Here is a 21,436-nt window from a genome sequence, read left to right as displayed (position 1 = left end):
ACTTATCCTGAAGTGATGATCTCTGTGCAAAAAAGATGCATAATCTGAATACAATGCCTCCCCAAGTCTATATACATATGTGCTGATTTTGATAAAAACGTTTATGATGAATTTATATGGACTCTCAGGTATGTTTACACCAGAATAACTGTATTTAATAGAGCTTTTTTTGCGTTCAGCCTTTGTTTTTTCTTAGATATAATTTTCTACTACAGATACTCATTAAAACTGTATCTTATAGAAGTCAAAAGTCACTTTTTTCTGTGCCGTAACTTTGAAAGTCACTAATTGAACGGTTGTAAGGCAAGGATTACCTATACTGTGGAGGAAAAAGGACACTTAAGACCTTCAATAAACTGAAATTTAACTTTTTATTTTCTTTTAGCGTCCAGTCAGTTATAATAATTATATTATTTTGAAATATTTTCTGTTCATAAAGGCTTGTAAATATAGAATTAAATCCTGTAGTATTTCTGAGTTTGATATCTAACTTTTAAAGAAATAAAATGTACATCATTTCAATGCAGCCTATTTCCCTTTTTGTACCATCTCTTCCTAAAATGGGGAGAGTATCTTTGACCTTGAAAGGCACGGTGCCAATAAAACACACTTTTTCAAGGTTACAAAACTATACCATGAAAATCATTTTTTTGTACAGAACATTAAGTCATAAATCATCCTAATATTTGCTCTGATACATGTTCTGAAGTGTACACCTTTTTGGTACTCATACATTATTAATGACAACGACTTAATTTGGTTAGCTAACACAAGTGTTCTTGTTTTAGCATTTAGGCACAATGAACTATCGGTATGTACAGAGTATTCTCACATATTTCTTGGGATAATGCCATTTTAATTATATAAGTTTTGGGGGGAACTATTCTCAAGATAGTTTACCTGCCCCCCCACCCCCATTCTCTATCCCTTGTATATCTTACAATGATGAGATATTCTGACATAAAAGATTGGCAAATGTCATGGTAATTGGAACTAGAAATACCGTGTTTCATAATACAAAAATATATTTTCTATATATTTTATACAGTATGCCAGCTCTTTTATATCCAAGGTGATCAAAACCAAGATATTTGTTGCTTACAAAAACAGCCAAGATCATTAGATCCCATTAGTTAAAAATAAAAGTACTATTCTAAAATGAATCATGTTCTATATTATAGAAGATAAAAGGCAGTTAATTTGTATTAAAAAGAGGTACTCTTTATTTTTATAAAAGCTAAAATAAGTTCCAGTAGATATGTTTATTATAGCTTAAAAAGAAAATTTGTTATGCTTCTAAGTTTTAAACATCTTTTCAATTTATACTTTACCATAAAAATTTATACTTTACCATACAGTTCCTTTTTTAAAAAATGAAGTAATTCTTAAATTTTGAACTGGAGAAATGTTAAAATAAAAGTTTAATAGAATCATTTTTACTCAATAATATGAAGATTGTTGTTCCAATGGTGCCCTCCCAGAAAGCAAATGAAGAAAATAGTATGTTATTAAGCTAATAGCTTTCTCTTGAATATTCTTTCAAAGGAGAAATAATTATGCAGTAGAACAATTTGTATAAACAACAAAAACATAGAACTAATTGGCATGAAAAAGATTTAAACTTAGATAGCTAGGGATCAAAGTCCGATGCATATAAAGAGACTATATAATGCATTAATAGAAATGGATTCGGAAACAGAATTAGTTAAAGACTGTATGATAAAGTGGGCACAAAATTTTGAAGAACCAATAATGTTGGATACATGGGAAAAGATTTGGGTAAGAAATGTAAAATTTACACAAGCCCAAAATTTGAGAGAAAACTTTTATAAGATGTTTTATAGATGGCATTTAGATCCTAAAACGTTGGCTTCTATGTAGCCGAATTTACAACCTAAATGCTGGAGATGTGGTTCTCTCGATGCTACATACTATCATATATGGTGGACTTGTAAAAAGGTAAAAGCATTTTGGATAAATATATGATGGATTATGCAAAATGTTCTTAAAAAAGGATAAAGTTTACCCCTCAGTTATCCTTGTTAGGTATAATTATTGATTGCACAGTTATGGAGACTAACTTGATTTTGCATTTAATAACTGCAGCAAGACTGTTGGTGGCGCAATACTGGAAGAAGGAAGATTTGCCTACTATTCAAGAATGGACATTAAAAGTAACAAAGCTAGCAGAGATGGCTAAAATATCAGCATATCTCAAGGACCACTCAAATGAGAGATATAAACTGGAGTGGAGAAGATGGATTGACTATACTCAAAATAAATATGGCACTAAGAAATTCCAGATAGTTTATGACTGAAGAAACAAGGAATGACATAATCTGTTTAGAGTTAGCCTAGCAAAGAGGAGTTAAAGCTCAAATGAAAGATGATACTAACCTTTTTTTTAAAGTTTATCTTAGAATATCTTTGTTAAGGATTTATACCCTGTATTGGTTCTGGGAAGTCTTGGGGAGGGAAGGTTGGGGGGGAGGGTAGGGAGAGGGAGGTAAACATTTGTAAAAGTTTTTTTCCCAAAATTTTCAATTAAAAAAGATTTAAACTAAGTTCAAAAATTCATTCTTAAAAGTATATATCTCTAAAATTGTCTGAAAAGAAATATTTAGTTGGAATTATTCAGTTGAAATGAAAACCAAGGAATAAAAAAATAAACAAATCATGTTCACAATATGACAGTGAACTTTCTAAGTGGATTGTCTGCTTAATTTTCCAAAAGGTCTGGACCAAGTTGAAGGGCTATGGCATTGTGTTTGCCTAGTGATTATCAAAAAGGCGTAAGAGATTTTGCATAATCTCATATAATGTTGCTCTTTGGTATTTTCCTTTCATTTGAATTTGGTATTATAATGTAACTACCATAATGTACCCTGATGTCTGAGTAGCAGACATTTTAACACAATATGTAGGTGAAAATATTTAAGAATGTTAGTGCTTTTAGAATCTATTCATGCCATTTTTTCTTTTCCTTATCTTTTCCTAAGATAAATTCCACAATAAAACCCCATATCACAATATAAGAATAAAATAAATAAAAAATGGTTCCAATGAGAAAGATATTGGATAGAAAATTACCTATCCTGTAACTCAAAATCATCCAAAATTAAACTTAAGAGTTTAATTAACAATAAAATATTTATTAATCTTGATTATTATGAATTAAACTTATTCTCAGATGACAACTCAAATCAGACCACACAATTTGTTGATAAGCGATACACACTCCTAATGATACAGCCCAACATTTATGTATTGTGAAGGACTTTCCATGTTTTATGATTATAATAATGACTATTTATTAAATGTATATGCCAGTCAACTCCCAGTAGTAAACCTCCAAGTATATCTGGGAAAAACAAAGAATTGCACGGGCTTCATTTTTAAAAAAAATTACCCAGTTTCACAGTTGCATAATAAATGCAATAAAAACAATTTAATATAAAAATGACCGTCACCATATTTCTTGCTTGATCACTGCTGTATATCCTGTTTCATTTGATGTAGTTTTTGCTGCGTAGCAAATTCATATGCAATAATTAGATTGGAATATACCAACAGGTTGCAAATTTGCTATATAATGGCAGGATTAACTTAGCTTTAGTGTCCTACAGAGAGTGAGATTCTGGGATGGTGTGACACATTTTAAGCTTCCGCTTGCCAAGACAGAACCGTTTAAAAACTGACATTTGTGCTCAAAACCGTACTGCCACAGCCCTCAGTGCTTCGTGACAAACTGTCACTCTACAGCACTGTGTCTAGTTGGAAGCTGTAAAATAATCTTGTTTTATGTAGCAGGGCTAGTATACTGTTGACAGTTCTCAGGAGTAAGATGAGCCCGAGTCTTGGGGAGCATGGTAGTAAAAAAGTGTCAATTCATGAATTCTATAAGAATTGGGTGTCAGGAAAAGAACCGGTTCCTGGCGTTCTACATTTTCAGTCAAGCAGTGAGAGTGGACATTAAATGAAACAAGCGTTTTGTTCTATAGGAGAAAAGCCAAAACATTGTATGTGTTCCACCATAGGGAAATAATAGGGATTCACAATTCCTTCTTTGTATTTGATTCTCAAGCTCCAGCGTCTCCCATGTCAACTGCCTTCTGTTATTCAACTTACCAAAAGTATTGGCCAAGTAAATTTTTTTAAAAAAAACACATTTTAACAAATTCCCCTTACAAATAAGCACTTTTTATAGATTGGTCTGCCTGCACAAACGCCATAGAACCCTTCCTGGAAAAAAGAAGCTAGCCGTGCTAATTCTATTCACTTTGGTAGAATAGCCAATGAATAGCAGACCAATAACAAAAATGTGGTTTTCTGGTTATTGCCTTGAAATTTCTTAATGCATGGATGTGCATAGTACACTTTGCTTGCAAAGAAAGCTCAATAAATGTTACAAAATCAAAAGCACAACACTTTTATTTGGCAACTGGCCCTGCAAAACCCAACAAGCAAACGAATGAATATATAAAAAGAGCAGTAAATTCACATACCAAAGAGGCAGCAGCCTTTTTATTAAGTTCAAAACTGTTTTTAGGCTCTGAACATGTGCTTAATGGAATCTCCCTAGCACTACCATCCTCCTTCTCCTCAGCCAGTTCCAGCCAGTGGCAGCAAGTATAAAATCTGTGCCTGCTGTTTTATTGATTAATTCCACCTCAAAGCCTATGAGGACTTAAAAAAATACAAACAAGCCAATTACTGAATGTCAGAACAGTCAACACGGCATGGAATTGAAATGTCCTGTTTTCTCCTGAGGTTGGAGGAAACTTCAAAACATGATCCATTTTTCTCAGAATCCCCAAGAATCATTTGTGTCTGAAATAATTTGAATTCAGATTGTTTTACACATTCTTATAATATACTCATAGTTGTTTTCATGATGTATCCCAATCGCAGCCATCACTTCGAACTTGACTGAAACTTCGGCTCTGACTTCTAATTTCTCACATTTCAAAATATTGTCTAATATGGCCTTAGCATACACGTTATATAAAATCTTTAGTTGTATTAGTTGTGATCTGTACTTTGAACAACAACAAAATATTTAATATGTGGGTAAAAGCAGCATAGAAAATAGGAGCTACACACCAACTCTCTGCACATTAGCATTCTGATTATATGCTTTACTGAATGTCAGACAATGTCTGGGTCGGCACATACCCGGATTGAAGCTGGACTTGGTTTCGGATCTGTTTGGGCTGTGTTCCTAGAGCAGTGTTTCCCAACCTTGGCCATTGAAAGATGTTCGGACTTCAACTCCCAGAATTCCCCAGCCAGCATTTGCTGGCTGGGGAATTCTGGGAGTTGAAGTCCGGATCTCTTCAAGTTTGCCAAGGTTGGGAAACACTGTCCTAGAGGGTGTTTGCTTTGCTGGTTGTGTGTGGTTCACTTACTGCATTTGCCACACCTGCACACATGGAGACAGCCTCTTTGTATACTATGCGCTCTTTTGCTGCAATACATCTCTCCCCGCTTCTCCTTTCCCTCCCTCCTTTGGTGGGGGTTCCTCAGTGGTTGCATTAGAAAGACTGTTGGCTGCCAAGACACTTCCCCCTCTGGGAATGGGGTCTGAGGTAGCTCAGGAACTCATAGTTTCCATGGCACCCGTGGATTTATCCCAGGTCATCTGGATCCCAACCTGGGAGAGTGCTCACACACCAGGTTAGTTTCTGTTGGAGCAGTGTTAATTTGATCTGAAACTGAGGAAGTTATTGATGCCTGGCTTGTCATGCTTAGATCACACTGCAATTACCAAGAGTTTCTCTGGTTCCGTCTGGAGCCGAGGTGGCGCAGTGGTTAAATGCAGCACTGCAGGCTACTTCAGCTGACTGCAGTTCTGCAGTTCGGCTATTCAAATCTCACCGGCTCAGGGTTGACTCAGCCTTCCATCCTTCCGAGGGGGGTAAAATGAGGACCCGGATTGTTGTTGGGGGCAGGATGCTGACTCTGTAAACCGCTTAGAGAGGGCTGAAAGCCCTATGAAGCGGTATATAAGCCTAACTGCTATTGCTATTGCCTTCTACTATAGGGAGGCAGAACCTATCAGATTGGTCCTCCCTGGGTGAATAATGAACCCAGACAGGTTTCAGAAGGAGTTGAGGAGTAGTCTGCTATACAGTTGATCTGAAGCATTGGTCACTGTTTGGAATAGGAATCTCTGAGCTTTTCAATCAGATTGTGTTTATTTGAGATTGAGATTTGTTTTATTTATATGCCGCCCTATTCCCAGAGGGACTCAGGGCGGCGAGCAACTCAAAGGGGGAAAGGGAACACAAAAGTACAAGACAGGATTTAAAATAGCCAACAGCCACACGATTTGAGAGGGGAAGGGAACTCATCAACCCCAGGCGTGCCGACACAGCCAGGTTTTAACGACTTTCCGGAAGGCCTGGAGAGAGGTGAGGGTCCGAATCTCCGCGGGGAGTTCATTCCAGAGGGCCGGAGCTGCAACAGAGAAGGCCCTCCCCCGGGTCGTAGCCAGATGGCATTGGCTTGTGGATGGAACCCGGAGGAGGCCGACCCTGTGTGATCTAATGGGTCTTTGGGAGGTAATTGGCAGCAGGCGGTCTCTCAAGTACCCAGGTCATCTTTTCACTCTTCCATATGATTCCATATGATTTAGGGAAGAGTTAAGAGAGATGAAATGGAAAAAAAATAATACCCCGACTATTGCTAGAATTGAATAGGGGATGAACGCTACCAAACATTTGTTAAAGCCCTGTTAAGGCCTACACTGTAACAGTAAAGGCAGCAAAGCATCAGTACTTTACCACCTTTGTTGTGTCTGTTAATAGCCATCCCACAATCCTTTTTAGGTGATGTGGCCTCTTAAGGATAGGAAGCTTGAAGAATCCCTTCCATGACTGTGAGGTAGAAATTGTTCCGCATCTGTTGGACAATCGAATATATTATGAACAGAATTTTTATTGAAATCTCTATTAGTAAGTTGATGATGCTATCACAGCACACAGCGCTTGCTAATATTTTTAGTTGCTCGTTGGGCAAAGCTAGCTGCAAACAATGTTTAAAATATAGTTTCTTTGGAAAAAGAATTATTTGTCAATATACTGTATATACCATATTTTTCGGAGTATAAGATGCACTTCCCGCCCCTAAAAGAGGGTGAAAATTTGGGTGCGTCTTATACACCGAATGTAGCCCCACTCACCCTGTCCCCACTCTTTGGCTTCTGCCTCCCAGCAATTTACCTCTTTGCAGCAAAGGGGGGGGGCTTGGGGAGGCTTCAATAAACTATAGCAATCCCTGCAGTCTGTAACAGCTGATGATCGGGAGAAATTGAAAGTGAAACTAGCTGTTTGCTCCACATGGCAAATTGCTGAGAAGCAAATTTTTTTTTCTTGTGCTAATCAGGATGTTTGCTGCAAGGAGGCAAGTCAACAACTATAAATGCTTATGGGATGTTCAAATTGTTAGACTTATTTTTTTAAAGACTGCTTTATTATTGTTCTAGACCAGTGTTTCTCAACCTTGGCAACTTGAAGATGTCTGGACTTCAAGTCCCAGAATTCCCCAGCCAGCATTCGCTGGCTGGGGAATTCTGGGACTTGAAGTCCAGACATCTTCAAGTTGCCAAGGTTGAGAAACACTGGTCTAGACAACTTAACAAAATGAAGAAGCTTTTTAAAATAAATGCTTGATCTGGAGAGGCCCAGCGCTATTGTTTTAAAAAGTGCTATTCTTTTAAATAGCCGAGAATACAGAAAGCACATTTTAACAGCATCTGTGCAAGTATAGTCTGAAATATAACACTACCAACAGTGCATATTGTCTGTACTGTTTGTTGTAAGGAAGCAAATTGCTGGGAAGCAGAGGCAGATATTTTTCCCTTGTTTTCATCTGATTTTCGGTGACTTTTTCAGGCTGATGTTCCCACCAGTTTGTTGCTGTTTTAATATTATAATTTTTGCACAAATTCCAATGGATCATTTGTGCTACTGAATTGTGCCGCAATTTATAATCAGTCTGCGTGATTTTTTTATAGCAGCTGAGTATGTTGTTGTTGTTGTTGTTGTTGTTGTTGTTGTTGTTGTTGTTGTTATTATTATTATTATTATTATTATTATTATTATTATTATACAATTGTATCACAGCGGCCAGTTGTTTCGCCGGATTTGGCATTGGTTACTGGTCGGGCCCCACCCAGGGGCCTAGGACGTCGTAACGTATTTTCGTAATATGCGTGCAGATCCAAGCAGTGCGGCTTTTTGCATTTGACTGATGGTGATTTTGTCAATTTTTAACTGTTTTAAATGTAATTCCAGTGCTTTTGGAATAGCACCCAGTGTGCCAATTACCACTGGAATTACCACTGCTGGTTTGTGCCATAGTCGTTGAATTTCGATTTTTAAGTCCTGGTATTTTGCAATTTTTTCACGTTCCTTCTCGTCGACCCTGCTATCACCTGGTATTGCGATGTCTATGATTGTGACCTTATTTTTCTCAACCAGTGTGATGTCTGGTGTATTATGCGCCAGTATTTTGTCGGTTTGTATACGGAAATCCCACAAGATCTTGACCATCTGATTTTCGGTGACTTTTTCAGGTTGATGTTCCCCCCAGTTTGTTGCTGTTTTAATATTATAATTTTTGCACAAATTCCAATGGATCATTTGTGCTACTGAATTGTGCCGCAATTTATAATCAGTCTGCGTGATTTTTTTATAGCAGCTGAGTATGTTGTTGTTGTTGTTGTTGTTGTTGTTGTTGTTGTTGTTATTATTATTATTATTATTATTATTATTATAAAATTGTATCACAGCGGCCAGTTGTTTCGCCGGATTTGGCATTGGTTACTAGTCGGGCCCCACCCAGGGGCCTAGGACGTCGTAACGTATTTTCGTAATATGCGTGCAGATCCAAGCAGTGCGGCTTTTTGCATTTGACTGATGGTGATTTTGTCAATTTTTAACTGTTTTAAATGTAATTCCAGTGCTTTTGGAATAGCACCCAGTGTGCCAATTACCACTGGAATTACCACTGCTGGTTTGTGCCATAGTCGTTGAATTTCGATTTTTAAGTCCTGGTATTTTGCAATTTTTTCACGTTCCTTCTCGTCGACCCTGCTATCACCTGGTATTGCGATGTCTATGATTGTGACCTTATTTTTCTCAACCAGTGTGATGTCTGGTGTATTATGCGCCAGTATTTTGTCGGTTTGTATACGGAAATCCCACAAGATCTTGACCATCTGATTTTCGGTGACTTTTTCAGGTTGATGTTCCCCCCAGTTTGTTGCTGTTTTAATATTATAATTTTTGCACAAATTCCAATGGATCATTTGCGCTACTGAATTGTGCCGCAATTTATAATCAGTCTGCGCGATTTTTTTACAGCAGCTGAGTATGTGATCAACATTATTATTATTATTATTATTATTATTATTATTATTATTATTATTATTATTGTACCAGGTCCCTCTCAGAGATGAGATGGTTCGGTGTGAAAGGAGACGTGTGGTTCTGCTTAGTCCTCTGGGAAAAATTGAGATATTTGGATGTGAAACAGGAATACATGAGATACGCCTTAAGGGAAAAGCTGAACCACAAAATGGGTAAGTCTGAATTTAATTCATCATTTTTTACATATAAATATGCATGGTAAAAAAAGATATTTGCTACAATTCAATGAGAAATGTTGGTTTAATTTCTTGCAAGAACATTGCAATTTAGGTAACATTTTTATATTTCCTTTTTTTAAAAAAAATCTACATGTTGTAAGTTGGATGGCCTGAAAATAAGAGATTAAATTTTTTTTAGAAAAACATTAGCTACTAACTACCGAATTTTTCCGAGTATAAGATGCACCTTTTTTTCTCAAAAAAGAGGCTGAAAATCTGGGTGCGTCTTATACACCGAATACAGCATTTTTTTGCCTCCCGAAGCCTTGCCCCCTTCACCAAAATGGCCATGTATACCCTTATGGAGGCTTTCAGAGAGTTCCTGAGGGCTGGGGAGGGCAGAAATGAGCAAAAAATGGGGCAAAAAATGCCCCCAGCATTTTTCCAGCAGCACTCTATAAGCCTCATAGGACTATGCATGCATATTTTTTTTTAATAAAAATGGGCACGTTTTTGTGAAAAGTGGGCAGGGTTTGCTTATTTTTTGGGGGGGACACAGGAGCACTCTGCAAGCCCCCCCAAGGCTATTCATGCCTTTTTTGAAAAAAAAATGGGCCCATTTTCATGAAAAACGGGCCATTTTGGGGAGGTTTGCAGAATGCAAAAACTTTTTTTTCCTTTTGGAAGCTCTAACTGATTAATGAGAATTACATTGATCAAGTGCTGTGCCAGCAGAAACACCTACCTATCTACTGTATTTCTTTTTATCTCTTTTTCTCTCTCTCTATCCACCTACCTACCTACCTACCTACCTACCTACCTACCTACCTACCTACCTACACTCTGTCCCTCTCTCCCTACCTACCTATTGTATTTCTCTCTTTATTTTTCTCTCTCTGCCCCTTTATCTACCTAACTACTCTCTCCCTACCTACCTACTTTATTTCTCTCTCTCTCTTCTATACCTTTATCTACTTACCTACCTACCTAACTACACACTCTCTCTCTCCCTACCTACCTACTTTATTTCTCTCTCTCTCTTCTATACCTTTATCTACCTACCTAACTACTCTCTCTCTCTCCCTACCTATCTACTGTATTTCTTTTTCTCTCTCTATTTCTCTCTCTATCCGTCTACCTACCAACCTACCTACTCTCTCTCTCCCTACCTACCTATCTACTGTATTTCTCTCTATATCTTTCTATTTCTATCTCTCTATCCCTCCACCTACCTATCTACACTCTCTCTTTCTACCTACCTACTGTATTTCTCTATCTCTCTATTTCTCTCTCTCTCCCTTTATCTACCTAACTACTCTCTCTCTCTACCTACCCACCTACTGTATTTCTCTTTCTTTTTCTCCCTCTCTATCCCTCTACCTACCTACTTTTTTTTAAAAAAAGCGCCTCTTCAAAACCTTGGTGCGTCTTATACTCCAGTGCGTCTTATATTCCGAAAAATAGGGTAGTACAATTTTTACTTCATTTTTATTTTTCTCAAATGAGAAACCATCTGATCACTGACGGAAGCATTTTTAATATGATCAGGGATAAGTGTGCTGATGTTGTCTCACAAGGTATCATGATAAAATGAAAATTGATTCTAAAAACAGCCGAAATCTCTTTATTCTCAACATTAATACAATGTTTAAGACTTAAAAATTTTTCCTAGTTTATGTATAACATAAAAATAAATATACATTTTCTATAAAGTCAATTTAATTTTATATTCTTCTTTTAATAGCTTTTGATACAATATAAATGTTACGAATGGACAAGTTTGAGGGTATTTCGCCGTTTCTTTTAAAGATTCAGTTTTATTTGGGAGCTGTATTTTAGGCTTTTACAGAGTTTACATTGTACAGTACTGAAATTAATCTTAAAACTATGGAAAGTGTTAAAAGTGTTATTCCACATCATATTTTTTTAAATATCCATATTCAAAACAATAACATCTTGGTGGCATTAAAGCTGGTGTGCTCCTTTGTCCTTATAAATCACTTTTCATTTCAGCGATTCAGCAGCAGAGCAGGATCTACTGTGTATGTGATGTGTTTTAATGACCAAGGGATTATAAGTCTTGCGATGCCTGCTCCTGATGGAATCCATGTTATTACTTTTAAATCTTCTTATCCTGTGCCATCTTCCAGAAAGTCATCTTACCCTCTCTAGCTGTTTAGAGTAGGTGAAGCATTTAGAAAGCTCTCACTCCAAGTCTCCTTGTTTGTGGCACAAGGGAATCTTCAGCACTCGTGAATGAACATCAGCTAAACCTCCCACAAGTGGAGCAAACATTGATTTTGCTCTGCAGATGTCTTTATGCACAGAATGAAAGAGGAGGGAAACAGTTAGCATGAGTTGTCTCATTGAGGTCGCTGGAGAACTTTTGTGAATTTTTCATTCACTAAACAGAATGGATTTTCTTTCTGCAATTCACAATTAATAATGTGGAGACTAACACAGACAATCTATTGAAATCTTAAAAACCTTCCAAAACTAAGCTCATTTATGAACTTCAGCTTGATGCAAATATACATATTACAGAAGCAAGAAGAAATGAAAGAAATAAAGACTTAACTGAATGTGACCTAGAGGCATTGAATCTTTGCACAATGAATAAAAAAATGAGACGGGATGAAATCACAAACAATAGACAAGAGTGAAGTTGACTTTACAAATCTGGATTCATACTTCGCCCAGCATTATCCTTTCCCCCATCTCTAGGCCTTTCTGCCAAATAGCTTAGTAATCATCTTGCCGTCATACTTAGCTAGCTATAATAGGATTAGATAAAATTTAACTTATTATATATGTCACCCAGAAACATTGGCAGGATAATAGCACACCAAATTACATAATGCCAAATGATGAGCATTACTACTCCAAAATGATTCCATAAAATATTTGTACATAAACATCTTGTCGTTTGGGGGGGTGGGGTTGTTTTGCTCATCTTTATATTGTGATAAATAGGACTTTGTAAAACTTTGACAGAGTGATTTCTATCAGTGATGATTTTGTCAATTCATCCCATTGAATGCTGTTGGAAAATATTTTTGGAAAAACACTATCGTTTATTCACCAAATATGACCACATTGCTGGTTGTTCCTCTTGCACAGATGCCTTAAAAACGATGCAGACAGCTGATGTGGATTAACCCCACATTGGCATTTCATAAGGTGGGTTGCCACCACTCATGTTTGCTGTAATTGTAAGGTGAAAAACTAAAAGCCTTTTTAATTACTAGATCCCTGGATTTCCTTTTTATATCTTACTGGAGAGATATATCTGCATCTATATTGATGTTTCTGTAGCACAAACATAGTTGTTGCAATACATCATTTTCCCAGATTGTATGGATTATGCAGACAGTATTAATCCTTGACATTTGGTCTACCTTATTTTTGTCTAATTTATACTGTATACATGAAATAAAAAAAGCATAGCTCAAATAGGCTAATTAGTAGGAAATGTGAAAAATATACAGCAGTGCTACACAATTTTTGACTGATTTTCTTTTACTAACTGGATTAGGTCCAAATGCAGCTTTTGAGTGGTAGATAGTGGTTGACACTGCCCTTCTTACATATCTCAAAATGGAATTGTATATCTAAAGCATGTGTTGTAGAGAAATATTGCTTCCCTGCCAGAAATATCTAGACATCAATCTCTATTTCTGCAGATTCAATGGATATGGCAGGAAGAGTTATTATATACTATGATCCTCCTTTATTAAAAATAAACTGGGCTAGTTTTTCTCCTGATGGCTTTTCAGATTATAACTATGGAATTGTTTATACTTACACATTTGCTAGATTATAATGATGGAGGGGAAAAATACCAAATTTAATGATAGGACTTTATTTTTTAACTCATTTTAATTCCAAAAATAAAAAAAGAAATGTCCAGATAATACTAAAGCAGCCATTACAAAATTGCTTGCATTTTTTAAATATCTACAGATGAAAATACAATGTTATTTATTAAATAAATTATATATGTTTTATTTAAATCTAGAATAATCTGTCGTAACTCTTGAGGAATATAGAATCTTTTGGAAAAGAAAATAAGAAAGAAAAGTAGAATTAAGTGCTGTAAAATCTTTACAGTCAAATTCTCATAAGGTGTAAATAAGTTATTAAATCTTTCTATTCTGCTATCCGTGTATACCAAATAGTTTTTTTAGGATATTGCAGTACCATAAAGTTCCTTAGTTCCAATGCTTTTCTATGTTTGATAAAAAGCAATCAGGCCAGTAGATGATTTTTCTTCCCATTCACTAGAAAGAACTTGGAGGAACCTTTGCTGTGGCATAGTAAAATTCACTAGTTTTGCCAATGCGGAGGCTTTACGTGGCTAATGACAATGTGTCAGGGTTTTATGGCCAGGTTCTGTAATGATCTATGAAGAATATTATCTTTGATATTCATATAGTACTTCTTCCATTCATGATCTCTAGCAGAACTTAAAATAAATTTAGTTTTTTCTGAATTTTTCTAAATTCATCATCGCTTTGTCTTGATTTAATGTTACTATCATCTGTAAAGATATCACCAATGATGTTTTCACCTGCAAGGATGGGGGTAAACTTCCTGCTTGCTATCCCAGGCAAAAGGATGGCAAAAGCATCAAGGCCTTATAAGGGTCAGAAAGTTTATAGTAGACGGACAAAATAGAAAAGGTTATCCCATCAGATGACACTCTGTAATGGGCGGGACCTGAGGTATGGAGTTGAGCCCATTTCCTTATGTTAATTTTTGGCTTTGATTGGTTTTTATCAGTTAATAAATATATCATTCATAATTGTTATGCAATTTTATATTAAATATTGTTAGTGGCCCAGAGTCATATTTTTGTCATGAGCTGCTATAAAAATTGAACGAATTAATGAACAAAGCCGATGTCTATTGTTCCTTCGTATAATCCCTGACCTCCGGTCCTTCCGACGCACCCTAAAAAGTTGGCTTTTCCAGTTGGCTTTTCTGGCCTGAACAAAACAAAATAAATTATTGATCATTGTTAATTTTAATTCAATTTTTTTAAAAAAATGATATTGTCAATTCTAATTGGGTTTGTTTGGGATATTCTATTTAATTTTTTTAAAACTTTTGTATTATGTGTTTCTTTTAATGTTGTACGCCGCCCTGAGTCCTTGGGAGAAGGGCGGCATATAAATCTAATAAACCTAAACCTTTTCTTGAGCCCAAGAAAACAGAGTTGAACCTGGAAACAGTCTTGTAGCCAAAATGAAGCAGAGTTGCCACATGGGCCAAATGACAAGCAGCCATAATTGTCCACCCTGCTCCATTTTGTACCAGCTGAAACTTCTCAATAGTCTTCAAGGGCAGCCTCATGTATACTGTGCTGCAGTGGTCCAGCAATGTTGAATCACTAAAGGTGAGATTAATCCTGGGCGTCTCAGGTAGGACCAACACCTCTTTTACCTCTTTTATTGAATTTTAGTGAATGTTCAGGTGATGTTTATAGGGTTGGGGATTTTTTTTTGCCTTTTATCAGATAAACTGCCTACTATTACTCACAGAGTAGCTGGATTGTGCATGGTAGCTAATTAAAGATCACTAAAAGTTGATGGTGGCTTTTTATTCACCTGAAAGTTTATTATATACTCTTTTGCACTTCAAATATTTCAATACTGGCATTTATACTGCTGGCTTGGGTTTATAATGATGTTCCTTACTATGAACTTACTAACTCCAGAAAATTCATGACTGAGTGTGAATTTGAATGTGGATTTCTGCCAGTCAATTTTTTTGATTTTCCTTAATAAATTAAAATAGTTAAGAAGGACAACTGAAAGAGCCCAGATTTTTTTTAAAAAAAAAAATACAGTTCTTATATGTGCATTTAATTGACTTGCTAATTGATGTATCATACGAAATGGAAGAGTTAAACATTTATAAGGGATTTGTAATTGTTCATGTAGTATTTATTTCCCTCACAGAATAGGTCTTATAAAATTTAGCTTTTTCATTAATGTATGTAAAAATATTAAAAGCTTTTGTATATTGCATTAAAAACTTATGTAGGCTGCCCTGCATTTTCCTATTTATTAAAACTTTTCAAGCAGTAAAAACATTTTACTTGTTAATGAGGGGAAGTAGGGAAATTAATGAAAGAGCTTGGATCCTCCAAGATGTCTCCTTTTAACCATGCACAACCAGCTCTCTTTCCCCCCCTCCCCCCCATTCTATGTAGTTTAATTTCTGCGTTAGGGTTCAGTAAGCAAATGCAAATAGATGTAATGATTTGCATCAGTAGATTACTAGAGTTTAATATCCTCAGATATTTTGGTCAAGGCCTTTTTTCTTTGTTACGTTGGCAATGTTTTCTTATAGTAAAAAAAAATTGTAATTGCAATATTTATGCTCAGCGTCTCATACATATATCACTATCAACATCCAGAGTATTGCATTACTTTGTTCACGGCACTGAATAGAAATTATCAAATCTTGAGAATTCACTTATACACCGAGAGAACTTATCTTGTAACTTTGTCTTTATATTCACGTAAAGATGAATTTCGTTCTTCTTAACACTTAGGTTAAGAATGCAGGTGAACTTTTGGGGAGGGGGTAACGTAGTTGGTGCTACTCACCTTACATTTCATGTGGGATTACTGGGTAGTTAAGTATCAGAAAGTGATGTTCCTCTTGATTCTGGAAATGGAGTTAGGGGTCTCCTATATTGTTTTAAATGGAATCTTATTCGGCTTTCATCTGTGTAAGATATATTTCGTATCATTAGAATAGGTCACCCCAAATAATCGCCACTCTTGTTTTGAAAAAATGCAGTTGCTTTAAAGTAATCCTCAAGTCTTCTCACAAACAATTTATGTATCATAAGAATCAGCCTGCTGTAGCTAATTGGTGTCAGTATTTGTCAATTAAGACAAAGAAACAGAGTCTTCACCGAGAGCTCTGGTGTTCCTGCATTCCCCCCACCCCAAAAAAGCCAGTTTTTCAGCTTAGGAGTCACAGCCCCAAGTGCTCCTACCACTACTGGGTCCACTTTGGCTTCTACTCTTCACATCCTCTATGGTGTCTCGTTCAGGCTCTAGGATATCTCCAGCTTCTCATCCTCCTTCTGCTACTGCTATTGTTGCTATTACTTGGCACCGCAACGTGTCTGGTTGGTTGGTTCTCATCTCTCCTTCTGTATCTGGAAATCCTAAAAGATCTTAACACTGTTCTTAGGGTTTTCTATGGAACCTCCCACCTGTGCTTGGAAGGGTCTGCCCCATATACATGGAGATATTCCTGTATACAATGCCAGCTACTTCTTGTTTGTTTCAGTGTATTTTGTTCTTGATTGCATCTTATATCCTGCCACTATGTGTTAACACTGTCTCTGAGTCATCTCTGCACAGTTGGCACCTCAGGTTCTCTTTAGTATAGTAAATCTCTTCTTCTGTGAATGTGGTGCTCAGTGTCTGTTCTTAAGCTAACTCAGTCTTCTGGTAGCCACTGATAGCATTTTTCATGTTAGTTGATGGTGCATCCTTTGTAGGATCTTTTTTGTTATAGCACTTCCTTTACTTGATTTTCCTCCTATGTCTGCTGATGCTTCAGACATTCTCTCAGCATCTCATCTTTGGATGCTGTCTTACTGATATACTGTTGTGTTGTGGCCCGGCAGGTGCCGTTGGAGCTGCCGCCAGACTCCGACAGCGAGGGGTCTTATGAGTCAGCCCTGGAGGAAATAGAGGACCCTGGACAGGGTGCCGATTCTGAGCAGGGCAAGGAAAGACTGGTTGGCCACCAGGTGGCGCTGGAACCTTGGATCAGAGGGATTGTTCAGGAAAACACTTGTGAGTTGTTTCGGGATGCACGCCGTCGAAGGACTACTCGGCGGCAAGAACAACTGCGCAATCATAGGAGATGATTACGCTCAGTTGATGCTTATTAAGATCCTCTCCTGATTATAAAAGAGACTGCTTGTGCCACGCCCTTTTGCAGAAGTCAACGTTCACGTTAAGGAGTAACCAGAAACAAACTTGGCAGGCTGGATTGCTGCCAGAGTTTGTGTGCATTGCTGCCAGTGTGCTTATCTCTTTGTTTATGTGGCTTGCAGCTAACGAGAGTCTTGACTGATTAAAAAAAACTTCTTTAGTTACGTGGGTTTTGCCTTTCGTTCCTGGACGGAGAAGGGGGGTCAGAACACTGTTGGATGATCTGCGTTTTGTTCAGGACAGTGGTTTTAACACTCACATATAAAACTAGTTGGCATGCATTCATCCCCTTCTCCAGCTTATATTTAAATACATATTTTATTTGAATATATTCCCAGTTTAAATGAACGTGAAACAGATTTGAGCATTTTAAAGTGGCAAATACTTAGCAAAAAGCAGGACTTTTCTTTCCAATGATGTTTGATAATTGGAAAGAGTTTCCTGAAGTGCTTTTTTCTACAGCATAACTTTTAAAAACTTTCTAGGATTATTGAGTTGTCCTTGGCAGACATGCTTTCTATTGTTCAGTTCTCTATCACTCTCTTACATTCTTCATTTGCAGCATCCTTAATTTGTTTTCTTTAGTCAATTGTTAGAATGAGGAACCCAGAGGGAAGCTTTGTTTTGAAGGGCCTTTTGAGCAAAAAAAAAAAAAGTGTTAATTCTGAATTTAATCTCCCAATTATTTTTTGTGAATGTCAAGCCAAGAAGATTTTTTTTTCTTTGTTCATTTTTTTTTTTTTTTTACAAACTGGATAACATGTGTATCTATGTATGTGTGTAAAATTCTTTTTTATCTAGCTATCAGGGTTAGTTTTCTTTTTCGTTTTGGTAATCTTACTTTCCTAGTGTAAGAAAAATAGAAGGTGGCTTCTTTTTCCCCGAGGGTGTAGTGATCTAGCAAATCATTCATCTCCAACACTACTTTGTCACTCGCTATTTACATTTAATGACCTACAGCTACAAGTTTTATATCCAGACTCCTTATTAAAGTACAATATGTGCAAAGATAGATTTTTAATTAGTAAAAATAGTAGGAGCATCAATGACAATAGAAAAAAAATGATTGACAGCTCTGGTGGTTTATTAGCAATAAAATCAATTGGGAAAAATGTGGCTTGATGGCTGCCAAGTAAAGAAAGGGAGCTAATTAAAAATAGTGCACAGTTTATAGTTCATGACATAATGAAATATTTGGGAATTATATGAATATCAAACCACCAAGTGTGAATTTATAGCACAAATTTTGTACTTGAAAATCTAGGAACGGAATACGAATGATGTATCTAATACCGTTTCTACTATCCAGCCTTAAGAAAACAATAATGTATCTGAACCAATCCTATCCACATCAGATTACTGTAAATTATATTTTTCCACAAATTTACCACATGATAAATGAGTTCAACTTATGAAAATTTGCATTTTACCAGTCAAGTTATACTTTTCAGTACATTCATTTATTCTAATTCAACAACATTCATACACACATAAGGTATCTTACAGACATTGTTGATTGAAAAAAAAAATTCTCCCTCAATCCATTTAGCAAGTTTAAAATTCTCCTTGCAACCGGATTTACTTTAATATTTCCTTCTTTCTTCTTTGATGGTTCTCATAATTTATCAAGAGCCAAAGTGGCGCAGTGGTTAGGGTGCAATACTGCAGGCCAATTCAGCTGACTGCTATCTGCAGTTCGGCGGTTCAAAACTCACCGGCTCAGGGTTGACTCAGCCTTCCATCCTTCCGAGGTGGGTAAAATGAGGACCCGGATTGTTGTTGGGGGCAATATGCTGACTCTTGACCTATGAAGCGGTATATAAATCTAACTGCTATTGCTATCAATAACAGCATAATCCTCCAACATTATAGAAATACTGTATTTGAACAAGGTGTACTTCAACTGACCTGGAGCAATAATTAAAGTGTAATATGTAAAGGGTAATCTCACAGAAAAGCAAAGATTTCTAATGAAAATATCAGTTGACAAAAAATTAAAAATTAAAAGACAAAGACGTGTAGCTAGTCATATAATCTCAAGGACTTGGTGAAATAGAAAACAAAAGTTCATTACAGGTAGTCGTCGGCTAACAATCACAACTCAGCCCCAGATTTCTGTTGCTAAGTGAAACATTTGTTAAGTGAGGTATGCTCCATTTAATGACCTTTCTTGCCCCAATTGTAAAGGGAATCACTCTAGTTGTTAATAGCAATAGCAGTTAGACTTATATACCACTTCATAGGGCTTTCAGCCCTCTCTAAGCGGTTTACAGAGTCAGCATATCGCCCCCACAGTCTGGGTCCTCATTTCACCCACCTTGGAAGGATGGAAGGCTGAGTCAACCTTGAGCCGGTGAGATTAGAACCGCCGAACTGCAGATAGCAGTCAGCTGAAGTGGCCTGCAGTACTGCACCCTAACCACTGCGCCACCTCGGCTCAGTTAAGTTAGTAGCATGGTGGTTAAGCAAATCTGGTTTCCCATTGATGTTGCAAAGGGGACACCTCAGCCATCATAAATATGACTCAGTTGCCAAGCGTCTGAATTTTGATCATGTGATTGGAGATGCTACAACAATCTTAAGTGTGAAAAATGGTTGAATTTCGGTGTCATAATTTAGAATGGTCACTAAATTGTTGTAAGTCAAGAACTACCTTATTTTCTTAAGGTAAAATCAATTCCATCTACCTTTCTTAGTGGATTAATAATTTACTTCCATCTAAAAAAATTTTTTAAATGGCATTTTAAAAGCACACTATACAGGTTCTCTGATGTACTTTACTTTAAATCTAATATTTATTTAAGTCCTTCTGAGGAAGAGGCAAGCAGTGATTCCAGGACTACATACGGCCCTCCCAAAGTATTTCTTTGGTCCTTGGCCTGTGGCTTTTCACTTTCAGGACCCTTTTGCAAATAATCCGTTCTGATTAAAGAGTTGTTTACTTCCCAGGCAATTTGTTGCTCTGAAGGATCACAACCTTGAAAGAGGGAAGAGAAGGAGGGAATCTGAAGGACATAAATGTGTCAGGAAGAAGACAGCATGAATAATGCTTCTACTTTTGGCATTGCTAAACTGGAAGTCAATTGAAACAAAGATGCTGCCATTTTTTTTGCTTCCTGTCGTTTATTAAAATTTATCTTTTCGTCGTGTTGTTTCAGTTATAGCAACTTAATGCTGCGTTCTCTTTCTTGAATAGATTGCAGAATGCCTGGCATTCGTGCAGTTGTGTCATTTTCACCAAACACTTTTTAAAGTATTCTGGATCTGCAGAAAAGCAATTGCGTGTAGGATTAATGAAACTATGCTGTAACCTTCCTGAGGCTCAGAATATCATGGAAAATCTGTTAAACAACCATTGGAAATCGTCAAAGAGAATATCTGTTTAGCACTCTGGATGTAGAGCAAAGCACCTTTGCAGAGGCCTAGTACTTATTCAGAAGCAAACCACTCCATATTTAGAGTCGTAATATCCAAAATGTCGTCATATGAGTTATTTAAATGTAGGGTTAAATTTGTATTGACATATCTTCAATGTTCAGATTAGTTCTGATTTTAAAACTTTTGCTGCTTTGTTTTGACCTGCGATAACCATGTTCGCAGGGGATTTTAATTTATATACGTACATAATTTATATACATAAATGAACAATTCATGATTACATCAGGATCAGTGTCTTGTCTGCCAAGACATCTTTCTCTATCCTTAGATGAGTTTGTAGCTGCAATTTCTACTGGTCATGGTCAAATGCCATCATTTTCTCCTAGAATTCTCAGTGTGCAAGAAAAATTCCTCGCAACTCTTATAGTTCTTCATTTATGCATATATCCTTTGGGTGTTGAGATTTATTTCTGTGTGAAATGGAAGATGTCCTTCG

At 36.6% G+C, this 21,436-nt stretch overlaps 1 protein-coding gene across 4 annotated transcripts in view; it reads left to right on the top strand.

The window, feature by feature from the left end:
- The window catches only part of MGMT (O-6-methylguanine-DNA methyltransferase), a 216,988-nt gene that overhangs the window by 22,772 nt on the left and 172,780 nt on the right, over positions 1-21,436 (top strand). For all 4 annotated transcript variants that reach the window (XM_032224859.1, XM_032224860.1, XM_032224857.1 and 1 more), the window contains one exon: positions 9,447-9,586. In XM_032224859.1, coding sequence (XP_032080750.1) covers positions 9,447-9,586 — 140 coding nt within the window. The remainder of the gene's footprint in view (positions 1-9,446; positions 9,587-21,436) is intronic.

Source organism: Thamnophis elegans, chromosome 10 (assembly GCF_009769535.1).
Source record: "Thamnophis elegans isolate rThaEle1 chromosome 10, rThaEle1.pri, whole genome shotgun sequence".
Lineage (NCBI taxonomy): Eukaryota > Metazoa > Chordata > Lepidosauria > Squamata > Colubridae > Thamnophis > Thamnophis elegans.
The sequence above is the reverse complement of the archived record's forward strand: the minus strand, read 5'-3'. Positions and strand labels throughout refer to the sequence as shown.